This window comes from Bidens hawaiensis, unplaced genomic scaffold (assembly GCF_021521415.1).
Source record: "Bidens hawaiensis isolate Kalapana, Puna unplaced genomic scaffold, B.hawaiensis_p1.1 tig00011081_1, whole genome shotgun sequence".
NCBI lineage: Eukaryota > Viridiplantae > Streptophyta > Magnoliopsida > Asterales > Asteraceae > Bidens > Bidens hawaiensis.
Window position 1 is genome coordinate 204311 of NW_027491856.1, and position 17710 is coordinate 222020.

The 17710-nt window shown below is 33.7% G+C and overlaps 2 protein-coding genes across 2 annotated transcripts; one reads left to right on the forward strand and one right to left on the reverse strand.

Annotated features, from left to right (window-relative positions):
* The first annotated feature begins 2439 nt into the window (after nt 1-2439).
* On the forward strand, nt 2440-3362 carry LOC143537111 (zinc finger protein ZAT5-like). Its single transcript, XM_077030950.1, has one exon. It carries the CDS (start codon nt 2440-2442, stop codon nt 3352-3354), a length of 915 nt encoding a protein of 304 aa, XP_076887065.1. The 3' UTR covers nt 3355-3362.
* A 5514-nt stretch (nt 3363-8876) lies between these two features.
* LOC143537090 (uncharacterized) lies at nt 8877-15195 on the reverse strand. The gene is made up of 13 exons (XM_077030938.1): nt 14892-15195; nt 14084-14553; nt 12767-12963; nt 11791-11952; nt 11380-11694; nt 11122-11280; nt 10895-11044; nt 10609-10812; nt 10381-10512; nt 10066-10236; nt 9413-9607; nt 9152-9324; nt 8877-9034 (listed from the first exon to the last, which is right to left on the reverse strand). The coding sequence occupies exons 1-13, from the start codon at nt 15193-15195 to the stop codon at nt 8877-8879; spliced, it is 2790 nt and encodes a 929-aa protein (XP_076887053.1).
* Nucleotides 15196-17710: the final 2515 nt, after the last annotated feature.

Genomic DNA, 17710 nt, shown 5'->3' on the forward strand with positions numbered 1-17710 from the left:
AGTTTTTCAATGTATTTTTATATCAAGTCAATAACCACTTTGCGCATCGATATCTTATTTGTGTTTTCATAATTTTAAACATTTTTTGGCTTGTTATGAAGCTTTTTCCAAGGAAATCACAAACTTATTAATTAGTAGTTAGATTAATAATACTTGCATACAATTATTTGTACCCAAGACAAGCTAAATGCCATTTTTGCACAGTAAGTTTTCTAACTTTAATTTCTTAAAAAAAGAACTAAATAGATAAAAATATTCACGCGTAAACAATTGACATTGTGAAGAAAAATTAAAGAATGCATAGTCATTTAATCGCGATTGTGAACAATCAAGATAGTCTTTATAAAGCAATCAAAATATGAACAACGCTGGGTATTTGTTTTGGAAATTGGAATGATCATGGCGCTTGGGCTTGAACTAGAGTGGCACCAATGATAGGGTTTCTAAACATAAAAATAAAGAGAAGAGAGCTACCAAATTAGAGAAGAAGGATACAAGAATCTTCATAACATCCCTATATTTAGCGTTGATTTGTAGTCAAACGGGAACAAAGAAAGTGTCAACAACGATCAAGATTGGTTAAGTTGATGATGAGAGAAAGATTTTGAGAGAACTCGGTTACTTATGCCATGATATTAGAGTGCTATTGTGTTAGGGTATTAGGGGCACCCTTCGTGTTTCTCGTCGGTTTCATCTCCGGTATCTTCAAAAGTGCCCATAGCAAATTGACAAAGGGCATCTCTAAACGAAACTGGTTTCAAAAACCTGAATCTTCAAAATATGAATAAGTGACTGTTTGTGTAATTGGTTGGATCTCCAAAAAGACATCCCCAAGAGAAATCAGGTTCATCTCCAACATCTTAAAAATACCTCTTATCAATTTAGCAAACTTTTGGATTCTTTAGTAAAAAATGAGATATGCTTATTTTGTTAGATGATGTGAATCAAATACCTTGGGCACTTCTTTATATGTCCCTAACATACATATAATCTTTAAAATATCGTGTGTTTTTTTTATAAAACACTTACAGAAAAAGCTCAATTTATTAATACGGTTCTTAAGTTCAAACTTTTTTTATTCTCATTTCTACACTAGTGTCTATGTCTAACATTTTTAATTCTTAATTATATGGTACATGGTGTGTTTCAATTTATACAACTAGGTTTATTTTAAAACCCACAAAACTTAAAAATAAAATAACTATCCTTGTCCTTGATCAAATAGTTGTAATATGCAAACGAAAATATAAAAGTACATAATATAAGAAATAAACAAAAGTATAAGTAATTATCATAGGTTCATAACAAGAAAGAGTTTTTCAATAATTTAGTTTTCTCATAATCTACTTTAATTAGCTTCTTAAATGCTTTAGTAAACTTATTTCTAACAATAAATGCCTAACCTCTCACGTTCAATAAACTTTTTAGTATGAGTTTATTTAGAAAAGGCTAATCAAGCCAATTGCCAAACACTATAAGAGTTGTGATTATATAATAACATCACCTGTCATGTAGGTTTTTAAGATAATGTTTATCCACAGTTAAGGACAAAAATCCTTAACAAAGTCCTCTTGAATCAACTTTGTACTCGGAGTTTGAACAAAGACTTTCAAAAACCTAAAAAGACATCTCTCATCCAATTTCATTATTTTTTTGTTTATTTAGTGAAGTTTAAGTTGTATTTGAGTATATAAAAACCTGAAAATGCATCTTGCTCCTGTTCGAGCAGCTTGCTTGGCCAGCTCTGTTGTACTTTCTAATTTTTCTAATTGATTTCGTTTGCCTTTCAAAAAAAAAACCTGGAAATGGTTTGTAAATTTTCAATAAATATATAAATTATTAAAGCATATAAAATTTATAAAAATAATAAGCTTATGTATATTCCCAAACATGTTCAATTTGATATATTAAAATTGAGTTGTAACTTCTTTATTAAATGAACTCAACTAGACTGAAGTTGTTTAAACTCAAATGAGATTGTAACGTCTCGATTCATTTACACTCAACACTATTAATAATATATATATTATTTCTTTTTGTTTAATAGAAGTCCAAAATGATAAACAAGCATGCTTGTAACTTGTAACTAAATAAATTAAAAAAAAAAAGTAAAAAAGAGGTTGGAGATTGGATGAATAGCACGCGAAGAACATTAAAAAGCGCGTGAAACCCACGCGTATAAAAAATTGTTAAAAGGCAGTTATTTAAGAAGGGAAACGCAAAAAAGATTGTTGGCAACAAACTACTTGAAGAAATAATTACACTTTACCCACTCCTCTTCCAATCCACTACTTTTTCAATTTTCACCCTTTCACTATGTATATATTAAACCAACTCCCCTCACTCTTTCCTCCAACCCACCACTCTCTCTGTCTCTCACTCCCACCCACTTTACCCCCCCACACACACACCCCAATATTATTATTATTATTATTATTGATGGAAATGGAATTCATGGCTGAATTCACTGAAGGCATGAGCCGAGATATAGCTCGTCAAATCATCAAAGGCAAGCGTACCAAACGCCACAGGCCGAGTTCGCCTCTTGTCGATGGCGGTGACTGTTTCATTGATAGTTTTGATGAAGCGAAGCTGGTGTCAACGAAGGAAGATGAAGATATGGCCAATTGTTTGATTATGTTAGCGCGGAGTGTGTCTCCGGTGACGGAAGAGAAATATTCCGGTCAGAAAACGGAGAAGCTAAGCTGCCGGAGGTTGACGGAGATTAACGGCGTTAAATCCGGTTTATACGCTTACGAGTGTAAAACGTGTAACCGTACGTTTCCGTCGTTTCAAGCGTTAGGCGGACACCGAGCCAGTCACAAGAAGCCTAAGGTTAATGTGGATGAGAAGATATCCAGTTCGGTTAACTATAATAATAATAATACTAATAATAATATTATTATTACTCAACCTCAACCGCCATTGATGGAGTATATTGAAGAAGATAACGACGTTGAAGTTGACGAAGAAAACAAGGCAAGTATTATCAATAATACTAATAACGTCCAAAACGGTACAAATATGATGATCAACCACAACAACACCACCACCAAAGGAGGAGGAAAGGTTCATGAATGTTTGATATGCGGATCGGAGTTTTTATCCGGTCAAGCACTCGGCGGACATATGACAAAGCACCGGCCGATTCCGCATACCGGTAACCGAACAACCGGAATCTCAACAACTACTGATGACACCACTGCTGATCAAATAACCGAAAAGTCTCCGAGTAATATGTTATCGTTGGATCTTAACTTTCCGCCACCGGAGGTCGTTGAAGACCACTTTTCGCAACAACAGCAGCAGCGTATGGTGTTTTCTGCTCCGGCTTTTGTAGATTGCCATTACTGAAAGCCTGAACAGGTCCTCAGATTAATGTGAAATATTACTTCATCAATTGTTATTACTATGCAATTATTATTATAATAATTATTATTATTCATTGATAATTAATCAATGCCCTGCTGGCGGTGCACGCATATAATGTATATATGTGTAAACTCTCGGGTGGGCAAAAGTAAAATTGCACTAATTTTGACGTTATTTTACTAATCTCGTGAAAATAACGTTAAAAGTGGAGGAAGGTTAATCAGGCATCATGTGGTGGCGTTGATAGCCGAAAGACAAGGGCACATGCATCAATCAGCCGGTGTCCCGATGATTGAGTGCTATGTGCCTTATGTCCAAGGCTTGATGCAAAACTACTATCGAGCCGGGGGTCTCATCGGAAGCAGCCTCTCTATCCCTATGGGGTAGAGGTAAGGTTGTCTACATCTTACCCTCCTCAGACCCTACCATAGTATTGCTATTGGTGGGATATACTGAGTACGATGATGATGATTGATAATTAATCAATCAAAACCGATTCTTCTTATTTAATTAATTATAATGTTTTCTGAATTGTATATCCAATTAGGTTTTGTTAGATCTAAAGTGGCTTGTTGTTGTTATGGATGAATGGATGTTAATTATAATGATGATCATGTGAGGAGTTAGATAAGGTGGAATAATATTATGTGTACGTAAGTGTAACCGGAATGATGGCTTAGTTGGAGTTAAATAGAAGTAGTGTGAAGCTTGCTAGTGTAGTGAGTGTGAAATACTTTTGAGTAAGTGGTTAGTGTTAAACAGTTGATATGATGCATTTCATGGGTTGCCTTGCCTATCATTCACGAAAAGTGAGTGATATTGTGACTAATACATGGGCATCTTTCTTTTTCATTTTCCTTTTCCCATTTTTATTTCTTTTTTTCATTAAAATAATAAATAAATCATGTATTTTTACAACTTTACCCTTTTCATATGTTTAATGCATAAACCAATTTTAAGTAAAAAAATCATAAGAGCCGTATAACTACGTGTACGTAGCACTTTTGTAGGTATAATATGAGGGAGAAAAGAGCGATTATGCAGCTAATTATATAATTGTGTTATTTATCATATTTAAAGGAATATGTATGCGCGTTTATATGGTTTTAACAATTCATACTTAAGATTGGTTTTGCATTATTGTATATCATGTGCTTAATGCATGACAAAAGTAGGGAATTGTGATAATCGTATATATACTTATATCTTTTGTTTTAACAAAAATACATATGACAATTACGTGACCACTTACTCTACTACCTTTCTAACTCTTGTTTTGTTTTTGAAACTTGAGTTACAAATGCATTGGTCATCACAAGAAAAGTAATCCATTTCTTGTTTTCGGTCATCTTTTTGTGCCTTTATTTTTACTCGAGTGGAGTAAGATATAAGGAACTTCATGTGTCACATGTCTTGAATAGTTGAGTTGATTTCATAAATGAGGGATTTGAGACGTGACACAGATTCAGTGTTTTGAGGAGTAGCTTAAGGTTCAATCTTCAATCCTATTAGTGAAGAATATGATTTATTAAATATTTCTCTATATGTTGTAGGATGTGTTTGATCGAAAGCAGGGTAAATTCAATTTACCTCTCACGTGACAAGCTTAAGATAGTTTGACGTGAGCTGGTTGAGGTTGTCATTATTCAGTCTTTTATAAAACAAACATTTAATTGAAAATTAAACGACTATTGTGTGTGTTTAAAACAAAGAAAGGGAGAGACGACATGACATGAGAACCGTATGACTAGGGTTTGGCATTACCGGCATTGTAACCGAAAGTTGTGGTTAATTACTTTTGTTGTGTTTTTGTTATAGATGTTGTATTAACTAACGTGTTTGCAAGTGTAAAATGTACCATTAGAGGTAGGTATTGATTGTTATTTGAGTGTAGAACTAATAATAAAAAGGAAATAAACACATGGTTTGTGTCATTCTTAACACACACATGGAGTGAGTGAGTGGTGAAGCAGTCGGTATCAATAAATTGTTGTAAAATCAAGATGAGTTGGCTAACTGCATGCCTTTCCCATTTCCATCCAACTCCATCCATGTATTAAAATACAATATTTTATCTTTTTTTAATAAAGGGTGTTTAGTTGACATTTATATAATTTTAATTATTAATGCATTGTAATTTCATATTTTATTAACATCAGAAATTTAGATCAAACTATATATATAGTAATTTCATACATAAACCAATATTCTGTTTAAAATTAATTATATATAATTTTATTACATTATATATCCAATTACTAAAATCAGTACGACCCATCATTATATATTTGCTTTTATTTATTAATTATTACGTTATCTGGTTATTAAAACCAGTACAATTTACATACCAATAAGACGGCTTAATCGACTAATGAAAATATTGCTTTATAGATAGCTACACCTAATAAATATATAATATATAATAACTAATATAATATAATTAAACAAAAATGAGGCGTTAATGTTGGTTATATAATTAAACTAAAGTGAGAATAGTCTTGATGATAAGGTTGGCGGTAGCTTGACAGCTGCTGTTGGCATCTCAACACTTTATGTGTAGTAAGTAACAACAGAAATTAATAAAAATACCGAAATATATAAATATTTATTGAAAACATAAAATTTAATTTAAATATAATACCTTGACAAGTTGTTAAAATCTATTTTTAGATATTAAAAATTTTAGTTAAATAAGGTTCGTTACGATATTTATTTTGTTTTTGTTATATTTATTTAATTAATTAAGTATTTAACCGATAACAAAAATATTGTTATTAAATCTATACCAAGTAATATAATGCTTCGGGAATGTATGTAAATAATAAAAAGTCAATAATGAACCACACCGTTTAGAAATACAATCCTACTTCTCTCATGTTTAGTTACTTCATGTCTATAAAAGTGATAATGTTATCAAATGCAACAATCATTTATAAATCATCACATTCATAAGCTTCATTGAAGGAAAATCTATTAATAGTTGTCATTGCAACAAATAAAAAGCAATGGTAGATTGAAAGCTTCAATAATCAGTAGACCTACGGCTACGGGTATGAAAGATGTTTTCTTATTTCAAATGGTTGTTTACAAGTCTTATCATTTGAAATATACAATGTTACTCGATATATAGGCAAATATATATTGGTGGCACGTGACACTAGCCGTCAAACCCTAGGTGTGACATTTCTTGCGTGCCATTCAGAGTTTTGAGACATTACTGATATGCATTTGTTTATCGGATGCCTTGTACTCTAACAACGTGCAAGGATCCAAGTGTTGGCCGTGAACATTAACATACTATCATCCTTTAAGTGGACCGTTTGTTCGTGCATTGCTTGGAATCCCTTGATCCAAACGATCTTACATCAAATATGTCTACACAAAATAAGGTTTAAAACAATCTTTGTCAACATGAATAGATATTGGCAAACTTTAGATAATTAGATACCGAATGAATGTCCAATTGTAAACAATCTATAGATATATAATTGAAGAAGAAATGTTGTATAAAATTGCGTACCTGGATGATTAATTCGATCATTGCAAACCTGTAATCTTGATTTCAATCTTGGTTTCTTGAACAATTGCATGGATTAATCTCTGAATCGTGTAATCACTATCAGATAAACCTATTTGTGGGTTACACACAATGATTTATCAGATAAGACAGAGAACTGTTCATGGAATTGAATTTATTGTTTCTTGTATATGGATGAAGAACTAGAGAACCCTGTAACCATCGTTCTCTCTGTTCAATCTATTCGATCGATCAAGTGAGTGAATTCCAGAGAATGAAACCATCGACATATATATATCGATTCCTATTTTCCCTTATCCCACATAAGCCCAAATATTCAATTAGAGACCCACTTATCATTATAATGAAGCCCAAGTAGATAATTACTTGAACCAAGTAACAAAGCTAAATAACATTATTGTTAAACGAGCCCGCACTCCCGCGTCACCTAACTCGTTTAATCTCCAACGTTATTTACTTGATCAACAAGTTAATCCAATAACACTAAAATAACCAACAAGAAATTTTGATTTAACTTTGGTCTCTTATCATTGAACTAATAAGTACATATTTACTTGGCCTCTTCAACATCTAAGTGTCCAAAAAAAAACACTTTTAAAAGAATAAATTAAACTAGTAGCCAATAATGAAACAACATTCAAGCTTTTCTGTTAAGTGTTAACAAAGTAGACCCCCACTACTTTCATTTGTGATATTAAAAGTAGGGTAAATACAAGATAATGAAAATACAAATAAATTTATATAAATTACATCCATTTTTGTTTCAATAAAATTAGGCAGATGTTTTCTCAAAGCAAAAACTTTCTAAAATGATGAATGTGTTTAATCATAAAGTTTCAAAGCCTTTTCTTTTTTATGGTATTCATAGTTTTCTAAAACCAGATGAATCATTGAACTTAATTAGCTCACCTGATTCACTGGTTTATTGGTCGGTGGGTTTTCACCCATGCTGACTGTTGTTTCTCATATACATCAATTTTTACTCTCAATATCAAGCAGTTGATTTGTTCATTTGCTCATTCATAAATTAATAATTCCAATCTGATTCAAAAGTTGATAATGCTATCAAACCATGATTCATAAACTGCACACGTGATTTGATTCATATAGTCATCAAATCATTAACTTGAATTGTTCAATGAATCAAAATTTAAGAAAGATCTACAGCACTCTTGAATTTTTTAGAACTTAAAAATACTAGTAATTTAGTGAAAGATCTACAGCACTCTTGAATTGTTCATTAACTTGAATTTTTTTTTTGTAGCCCATGGTTTCTAATTACCAGCATTTCAATTCTTAGTTAGATTGGGTGTTGTGGTTGCCCAACGGGGTGCCATTCATGTTCACAGCATCACCATTTAACAGCCAAAATAGGGCAGAGCCCCTTTTTCCGCCACCATACTAACCGGTTGGGGGAAGGGGGGGGGGGGGATTCTTAAACATCAGTTGCAATCCAGTGCATTCATGTAAAGAGGTGAGGACGTCATTTCTCCATATCCAACACACGGTCTTAAAACTATCTTCTCTTTAAACTTGAGACCGCCACCATACTAAACACGTGCAGGGGGGGCATTCTTAAACATCAGTTGCAATCCAATGCACTCATCTAAAGATGAGGACGTCATTTCTCCATCCACAACACACGGTCTTGAAAATATCCTCTATTTTAACTCAAGACAGAGAAAAATGGTCCAGATGTTATTACCTTGTTCCGTATTCACAAAAAAAGATGTATCATGTTTCTAGCTCCTTAATAAAACAGTAAGTATTACCCCTAACAGTTCCATATATTAGTTAACATTAATTAGTTTAACCACGACTAAATAAATTTATCAAAATCAATAATAAAATGAAGGTGATACAAAGCTTGTTTATCTTTCTTTCTTTTTTGACCAAATAGCATTTCAACCCAAACGTGTTAGAATCACCTTGAGTACTTTCTCAAAAAGCTCTAGTCCAAATTCATTCATTCCTTCCTCTTTCTCTTAAGGTTCTTTAACCTGGTCAAAACGCGACCAAGCGTTTCTTCACCTTCCATTTCTACTACAACTATTTTCCTATTACAAGTTTCATCATCCCTGGGCTTTCTAATCTTCCTTCTAAAATACACTTTAAGTTCTACTGCTCCTCCCCTTCTTTCAATTTCACTATCTCCACCGTCATCTCTGCAAAATCCATAACAAAATTATTATACCATTTATTCGTTCATTCATATAAATCACACCAAAAAAAAACTGAAACCGTACCTTTTCCGCTTCCTGCTCTCAAACTCGCAATCACCATCCCCGACAACCGCTCTGTTTTCTTCAGCATTATTATTGTCACCGTCATTGTCCTCTGCATCCATTAATCTCAGCACTTTCTCGGTATGAGTAACCTGTCTAGCCCTCCTAGATCTAATTTTAGGAGCATCCCTGCATGTAAACGAAAAAAGTTAAAATTATACAAGAACACAAACAAGGAGTCAATTTTACAGCTTTAACCAAATTATTGGAATCATACCTTTCATTTCCCTTTGGCTTCCCAGTGGCTTTCTTTTGAGTCTCCACCACATCCAAGGATCTGGGTCCTGCGTCATTGTTTGCGATGTCAACATGACCATTACTTTCTGCCACGTCATCTTCATTGCTAGACTTGTGAACATTTACAGTACGAGTAACCTTTTTAGCCCTACTAGATCTCTTTTTAAGAACAGTTCTGCATTACGAGTAAATAGTTCATCATCAATAATAACTTCAAGTAGAATCTTTTGAACCAATATACACATACAATAGATATACACCCCGTCTTAGAATTACATGGGTTTGTTTTAGTTATATTGTACCTCTTTCTAGTCTTAGAATTATCCCCGTCAAATGATGTGAGTCCTACATCATTGTCTGTGTTCTCAACATAACCATTATTCTCTGCCACGTCATCTTCATCAATCAACTTGAGTTCCTTTCCGGTACAAGTAACCTTTTTAGCCCTCCTAGATCTCCTTTTGAGAACAGTTCTGCAATACGAAGAAAAAGTTCATAAGCAACAATATTTTCCACCAGGAGAAACTTTTGAACCGATATAGATATAAAGACTTGTGATAATGATACAAAGACAAATAAGTAAATTAGCTCGAAAGTTAGTCCAAGAAACTGAAAATATAAATGGCATGATACCTCTTTGTAGTCTCCAAATTGTCCCCGTCAAATGATGTGGGTCCTACATCATTGTTTGTGTTCTCAGCATGACCATTATTCTCTGCCACGTCATCTTCATCAATCAACTTGAGTTCTTTTCCGGTACAAGTAACCTTTTTAGCCCTCCTAGATCTCCTTTTAAGAACAGTTCTGCAATATGAAGAAAACATACATAATCAACAATATTTTCCACTAGGAGAAACTTTTGAACCAATATATATAGATATATAAAGACAAACAAGTAAATTAGCTCGAAAGTTTATCCAAGAAAACTGAATATAAATGGCACGATACCTCTTTGTAGTCTCCAAATTGTCCCCGTCAAATGATGTGGGTCCCACATCATCAGCATCACCATAATTCTCTGCCACATCATCTTCATCAGTACAGCTGCCCTTTCTAGCCGTCCTAGATCTCTTAACAGTTCTGCAAATAAGTAACTTAGCTTGACAGTTTGCCCAAAAAAAAACATAACACATAATGCCCGACCTGTATACGAGTACAGGCAGTTGAAAGACATACCTTTGCTTTTTCTTGTTTGAGATTGTTTGATCTTCGTTGTCTTTATGATCTGACTCAATTTGCAAAAGTGGGACAAAATCTTTGACAGTCAAATCAGGGCGCTCGCCTTCTCGGTCTACAAAATTAGATATCAAAGCAGCCTTTTTCATGGTTCTGGCTACTTTCAGCATACGAACTTCTTCTGGAAACAGCACCATCCATCTCCTGCTCATACAGAAAGAAATTAACATACATAAACGTAAAAACATTTTAGAAATGAACCCGTTCAATGATGTTGTTGTAGTACCTGCGACATTGATTATCAGTGCGAGGAGGAATACATGCAGCTATCTTTGACCAGCAATATTCATGTTCCTCAAGTGCTTTTTTCAATTTCAAATCCTCTTCTTCAGTCCACTCCTTCATATTAAGACAAGGATCTAAGCAATTGACCCATCTGTCACACAACCAAAACTTTGTGTAGTGTTACGTTAGACAAACATGTTATAAACTATAGTTTGATCTAAAAAATACCTTTCTCGGCATTGTATTTGTGTCCGACCAGGCACACACTTGGCTATTTTATGATAATTTTTGCCCCCAAATAGCCTCACAGCAATTTTCAGACGTTTGTCCTCGTCTGGGACCCACTTCCCAACTTTTTTCCTTAAAGGGTTCAATGACTTCTTCCATCTGAACACAGTAACAAACAAGTTAAACTATGGCATTGTCACCTCTAATCACAATTCATAAGTAGAAATATTATACCAGAATTTAGAAATGCCGACTGACCTATTAGAACACTGGGTCCCAGTGCGCCCATCGAGTGTAGAAGCAACAAGCTGCCAGTTAGCCTCACCATACTCTGCTACAGCCCTACGGAGTTCATTATCCTCAGATGAGGTCCACTCGGCTTTTATTATAGATGCGTTTAGACTCCTTTGAAAACGTGACAAACACTGAAAAGGTGTCCTGTTTGTATTAAGTTCCATAGCAATCTCAATCCAGTTACTAATCCCTCGGTTTGAAACAATATGCAACAGCTTCTTATCTTCATTGACGGTCCACGGCCCGTGATTAATTGAAGGGTCCTCACAGTTCCTCCATCTGAATCAATTAACAATTAATATAAAAAAAATAATAATAAATCAAAGGATAACAAATACTGGTTTTGCATTAACTAAAAGCAAGAAAAACAGTTACCTTGATTCACATTCAGGACCGGCTCGGCCAGTGAAATACATAGAAGCCAGTTCATTCCATCTAACATCTTTAACAAATGACTTGATATCTTCGCGTGTTATTTTATGATCTTTAATTTGCGCAACCATGCTTACATAACTAGAAGAATCTGCATCTTCACCCCTGTCATGCATACATAAGAAACTTTCTTCACAATTTCATAAAAGTGTAAATTAACCAAGAATGTGATGATATTGAAACAGAAAAGCGACAATACCACAAAACTATCTTTTAATTTTAATTGTTAACCAGCTATATGATGATATCTTTGGCGGTTAATGTGCATTTGTGTTTTTAAAGAAAAGATGCATATGATCAATACACTAGGGCACCTTTTGTTGGTAATCTAATAGATTAATTATAGATGATACATTTGATTTGTTAAATTTAAACAATTCTAAAAAAATATGATAATAAAGTAAATAAATGCAATAATACTCTAGATACAACTTATGAAGCTTTATAACCAAAATAGACCTGAATCTAAATACCACCTAGGTACAAATAGCATAGGCATTTATTATATCCCTTATTTTGTGATAATGAAGAATTACGAGACTTTGTTATTTAGAAAGAAAACAGAAAGAATAAGTTATGTATTACCAGCCTATGGTTCCGGTGAAATCTTCCGCAAGGGCAGTCTGTTAGTTTAGTATTTAACTCCATAAAAAATAGACGAAAGGATTAAAAAATGTGTTTTAATAATCAAATGCATCACTTCACATAAAAACTATCAAATAAATACTTCCTGATAAATTAACATGAAACACGATTAATATCTGGGTAGTCAAAGTCGCAAGACGCACTCATGAGAAGATTACTCAGTCATTACTCATAGGTTATATCTTCCAAATAAAAAACTCCTATGTATAACACGTAAATAATAATGAAGAATACTACTCATAAGTAATAACATGATAGTATGAGTAAAGCATACCTAAGAAAACTGATGTTATCCATTAACATTTTCTGAAACTGTTGTTTGATTCCCTTCAATAGTTTTTTCTTCTCTTCTTTAGACCAGGGTTCTCTAGTCAAAGAGAATGGATACTTAGACACTGCATCTCTATAGTGCACAACATGGGAATTTTCAGCAGGACCTTGATTAATTGCTTGGCTATTTTTCTCCTTAATCTGCAATTCCACAAGTGTAAAACTTAAAAAAAACAAAAATAACAAGAACAGTTACAGCCAAGAATAATTTAGTGAATATCATTCAAGACTTCATTGATAACAAAACTATTTTATATCACGCAGAAAGAAATGAAAACCTAATCTTGACTTTGAGAAAAAGACCATAAAGAAGACTAAATTAACTCGATAACTAACAAATATAACCAGATATTAAAAAATACCTAGCAAAAACTGCTTCAAAAGGATTAGAGAGTGATAGGAATTTGATAAGGTCTAATGTGTTGTTGATCAAATACAAAGAAGGATAAATGAAGAACAATCAGAAAACTTAATATTGATAAATGGTAGGAACGATTACAAAAGATAAACCAGGGCTATGCCCTTTCCGTACATCACGTAGGAGCCTAACATATCTCACAAACTCACGCCTAACCCTGACAAGCCTTATCCTCTATTACTTATACTACCCTTATCTTACACTTTAGCCCTTTGTATTAATTTCCCATTTACCCCCTTAAGAATACATATGTATTACACTATTACTTTTCCATCATAGCTCATTCCCATCAGAGAGTTTCCTCACAAGTAATATCAAGCAACCAAAAGAAACATTCCCAAATCAGATTTCTACTTCAAGATTCAAGAAATGGTTAGATTTTCAATTAAGAATTAAATAGAGCACAATAAGCTAGGCATTGGGAATAAGATGGAAAACTTTGCATTCTGATATCAAATTTAAAATGCCAGTTTTCACTAATCACTAGCACTACAAATATCATGGAAAACTTAGCATGTTAGTATTTACATGCTTATTTTTGGTACTCACTGTCCAGTTTATTCTGCACACTAAAAGTAATCTATAATGATTTCATGCAATAAACAATCAAGTATAAGAAATCGTGCGTGGGTAGGTCTTGTGAGAACCACTTAAACCCAATCATATATTCCAAAGATCTTCAGTATTTAGCATACATTTAAAATGAACCCATAAACAATTTCGAAGTTTAAGTTTCAAGTACAACGTATCAATAACATATGCTGCTAATGGGCACTCTAGAAATCTAATAGATATAAACATAAAGAAATTATCATCAAGTTTTTCAATGGTAAGAAAACTAACCTTTGAAGCATTGCTTCTCTTGTTATTCTTAGGAACAGAAATAAGCTGAATACGAGCATCTTTTTTCTGAGACAATGCTCTGCCTGTTCTTTTTCTACAAGCCGTCTGAAAGTCTTTCATTATCTTAACACGTTCTCTTAATTTTCTATTCTCTTCCATTTTGGCTTGAATTTTAGCTAACTTATCACGCAATAACTTTTGGCATATTCTGTTCTTCTTAATAGCTTCAACAAATGCCCGTGCAGAACGTTGAAAACCACCATCAAGTTCACTGGCATTTGCATTATTATTTGCAATATCCAAATTCTGATTGGTGGATCTTCCATCTACACAATCTGGAAAGCCTCTTCCGTTATTATTTCTTGCTACAAAAAAATTAGGGGAAGATTCCTTTCCCAAGTCTATGTTATTAGGTTCACCAACCTGCTCTAATCTCTGGGCAGAACTCTCCGTGCTGGTTTTCATGCTATCTGCTTCAAACATCAATTCACAAGTTATAAAGCTAAACAAGATACAGCATTTGAAATCACGTTCTAAAAGTAAACAAAACATATATGAATCTTCCTTACTGTTTAGTGATATTTTTTTCCAATTTGACTTTAATTAAGAAACTTGGTTACTATTTAGTGAACTTTTTTCTTCACTATACTTCATCACTAAATAACAATCAAGATTCACATATGTTTCATTTAACTTCAAAAAACTAACATTTATACAAGATTTAAAAAAAACACACCTGCTATTATCAATATATTAAGAGATTAGTTTAAAACAAAACGAATGTGAGAAAACTGAAAGCGATTTTTACCGTCGTACTGCGCGAAGCGCCTTTGAATGGCATGGAGAGTTTCAAAATCATCAGACTCATCAGAAAGTAGTGTGGCTTCTAATGGTACAGAGCTACTGTTGTTGGTGGGAACAGAAAAGCGCTGTTCAAGACTATGCAGCAGCTCTAAGTCTTCATCATCATCATCGTCGTCGTCAGACGTGCTATCGACAGGTGATTTGGGGAGCTCACTGTCACCATCGACACAACACATAGCTCTTTTAAAAGCCTCCATGTCTTGTTGGAATTCCGTGTCGGTGTCGGAGTCGGATTCATCGGATGACATCCTATTCAAATGCAGCTAGGGTTTCTGAAACAACACGTAGGTATTAATAGTGGTGTTCAAATTCGGATATCCGGATTAATCTGCATCATCGTCATCATCGTCATACACAATTTAATATGCTAATAATAATAATAAATTTGGGAGATTTAGAATTTGAAACCTAAATCGAAGCAATTATATGGTATATTTGGGGAAAACTAAAATGGTTGATGAAATGGATTGATTGTTACCTGAATAGAATAGAATAGAATAGTAAAGTAGAAGACTTGATTGCTGTTGAAATCACAACACTTAAAATCGTCAGTAAGGCACAACCAGATTGCGATTTTTAGGTTTTAGGGTTTATACTTTATACACTTTGAAGTTTCAATAGAAGAAGAAAGACCTGACTGCGATTTAGGGTTTATATACTTTGAAGAGAAAACCAACTTTTTTTGAGTTTCGGGTACAAACTCTTACGTTTTGGTATTTACGGCTACCAAATTTTTGTGATGGGTACAGGGACCGGTAAATACCGTTACTGGTACTGAAAATCCCGATCTCGAAAATCGTCAGATCTTGGTATCGGTATTGAAATGTTCGGTTCGGTACCGGTACCGGTATTTAAGGTAAAATTCGGGAAATACCGGTACCGTACGGTCCCGAAAACTCAAAACCTTGGTACCGATTCGGTACCGATGGTACCGTACCGATTTTTGCTCATCCCTAGGTACCGGTACGTTAAAGTGCTCACCTCAAGATGAAAAACTCGGATTTCGGGTTTATAACTTAAAAAAAAAAACTAATTATATGTTATATAATAATACTAATAATTCTAGAAATACTTTGGATACCCAAAAACTTAAAAAACACTATCCAAATTCCTGATATTTCGGGAATCAAAGTTCCATATAATTTGGGTTATGTTGCGGAATCTGATTGTTTGCACACCCCTAGGTATTAATTAGCCCACGAACAAGCTAACTTAAAAATTGAATTGATTATCCCATCATCAATGATCGAAACATGCAGGGCTTGCTTGCTTATGGTTGACAGCAGGTCATAAGGGTTTGAGGCGACAACGCTTATTGCTTAAACCATAAGTCATGTTTAGGTAAGGGGTGACGGTATTGCTTATTTGCCACATTGCTTATGATTGTTTTGGTAACTGGTTTTTATGATTAGATGTGTATAAGTAATCAAATTAATCAAACCAAGCCAACATTAAATCAACTTTTATCATTTATATGGGAAAATTCTCAAAATAGCTCATTAATAGAGAGAGATTCCATGTTTTACCCCCCCCCCCTCAATTTGTATTTCCAGTTTTGTCCCTCTTCCATCGCATCACCGGCGATGTGTTAGGTTGTCCCGTGATGAGTTAACAAACCAGTCACAACAAGACGCGTGGCTGGAAACACATCGTCTCCGACGTGTTAAACACCTATGTGTTATTTTCCGGTAACACATCGTCGTCGACGAGAACATGGTTGTCAATTTTGGCAGCCAGGTGTTGATGATGAGATATTGAACGGCCGTAACACATAGGGGATGAGGAGATAGGTGTTTAACACGTTGGAGACGATGTGTTTCCGGCCACGCGTCTTGTTGTGACTGGTTTTGTTAACTCATCACGAGACAACCTAACACATCGCCGGTGATGCGATAGAAGAGGGACAAAGCTGGAAATGCAAATTGGGTGGGGGTGGGGGGTAAACTTGGAATCTCTCTTTATTAATGAGCTATTTTAGGAATTTCCTCATTTATATTGTGTACAATATCATTAAATAAGATATTAGTTATTGCATACTCTTTATTTAATTATCTTTATTAATTAAGGTTGTCGAGTCAAAAAAAAAAATATCGTGTATGTAATTTGATAAAATAACATCTTTGGGTCTACATTAAATTTACAAGTATACTTATACTTTAAATTTGCAACTTATTAACAAAACCTCACGTTGCAACGATGCAACATTGCATATTTTGTAAGTACTGGTTATTTAGTCAAGATAATAGATCTCGGGTAACAATAACAAGTTTTGAAAAATAATGAAGAAATAAGGAGCTTTATGAACATAAAGGATTAACACCACAACTATGTATAAAAGTAAAAAATGATTACCGTAATTTTATCTTTTTAATATAATGAAATTAATATAACAAAACATCATATTTTGTTAGTTAAATGATAATGGCCCACATGCATGTGCGTGATCAAGGATTAACCATTAAAAACATACACAAAACGTATCATAGTTTTTGTTACATGCATCCTTGTAGATGCATTGATACTTATAAAGTGTTTCTTGAAAGTTAAAATGAACTATTTAACAAAATAAACAAGGATGTGTACATGCCATTGTTATCCTGTGATCGCATAACACAAAAAAGAAACAAATATTCGATCTTGAACCTGCGCGATCCTATTACTACTTTCACGATTTTCATCCTACAAAGATGAAATAAAAATGAATTAATAATGCCCAAAGTAAACTAAAAGGGATGACATAAATACCATTCAAATTATAACTAA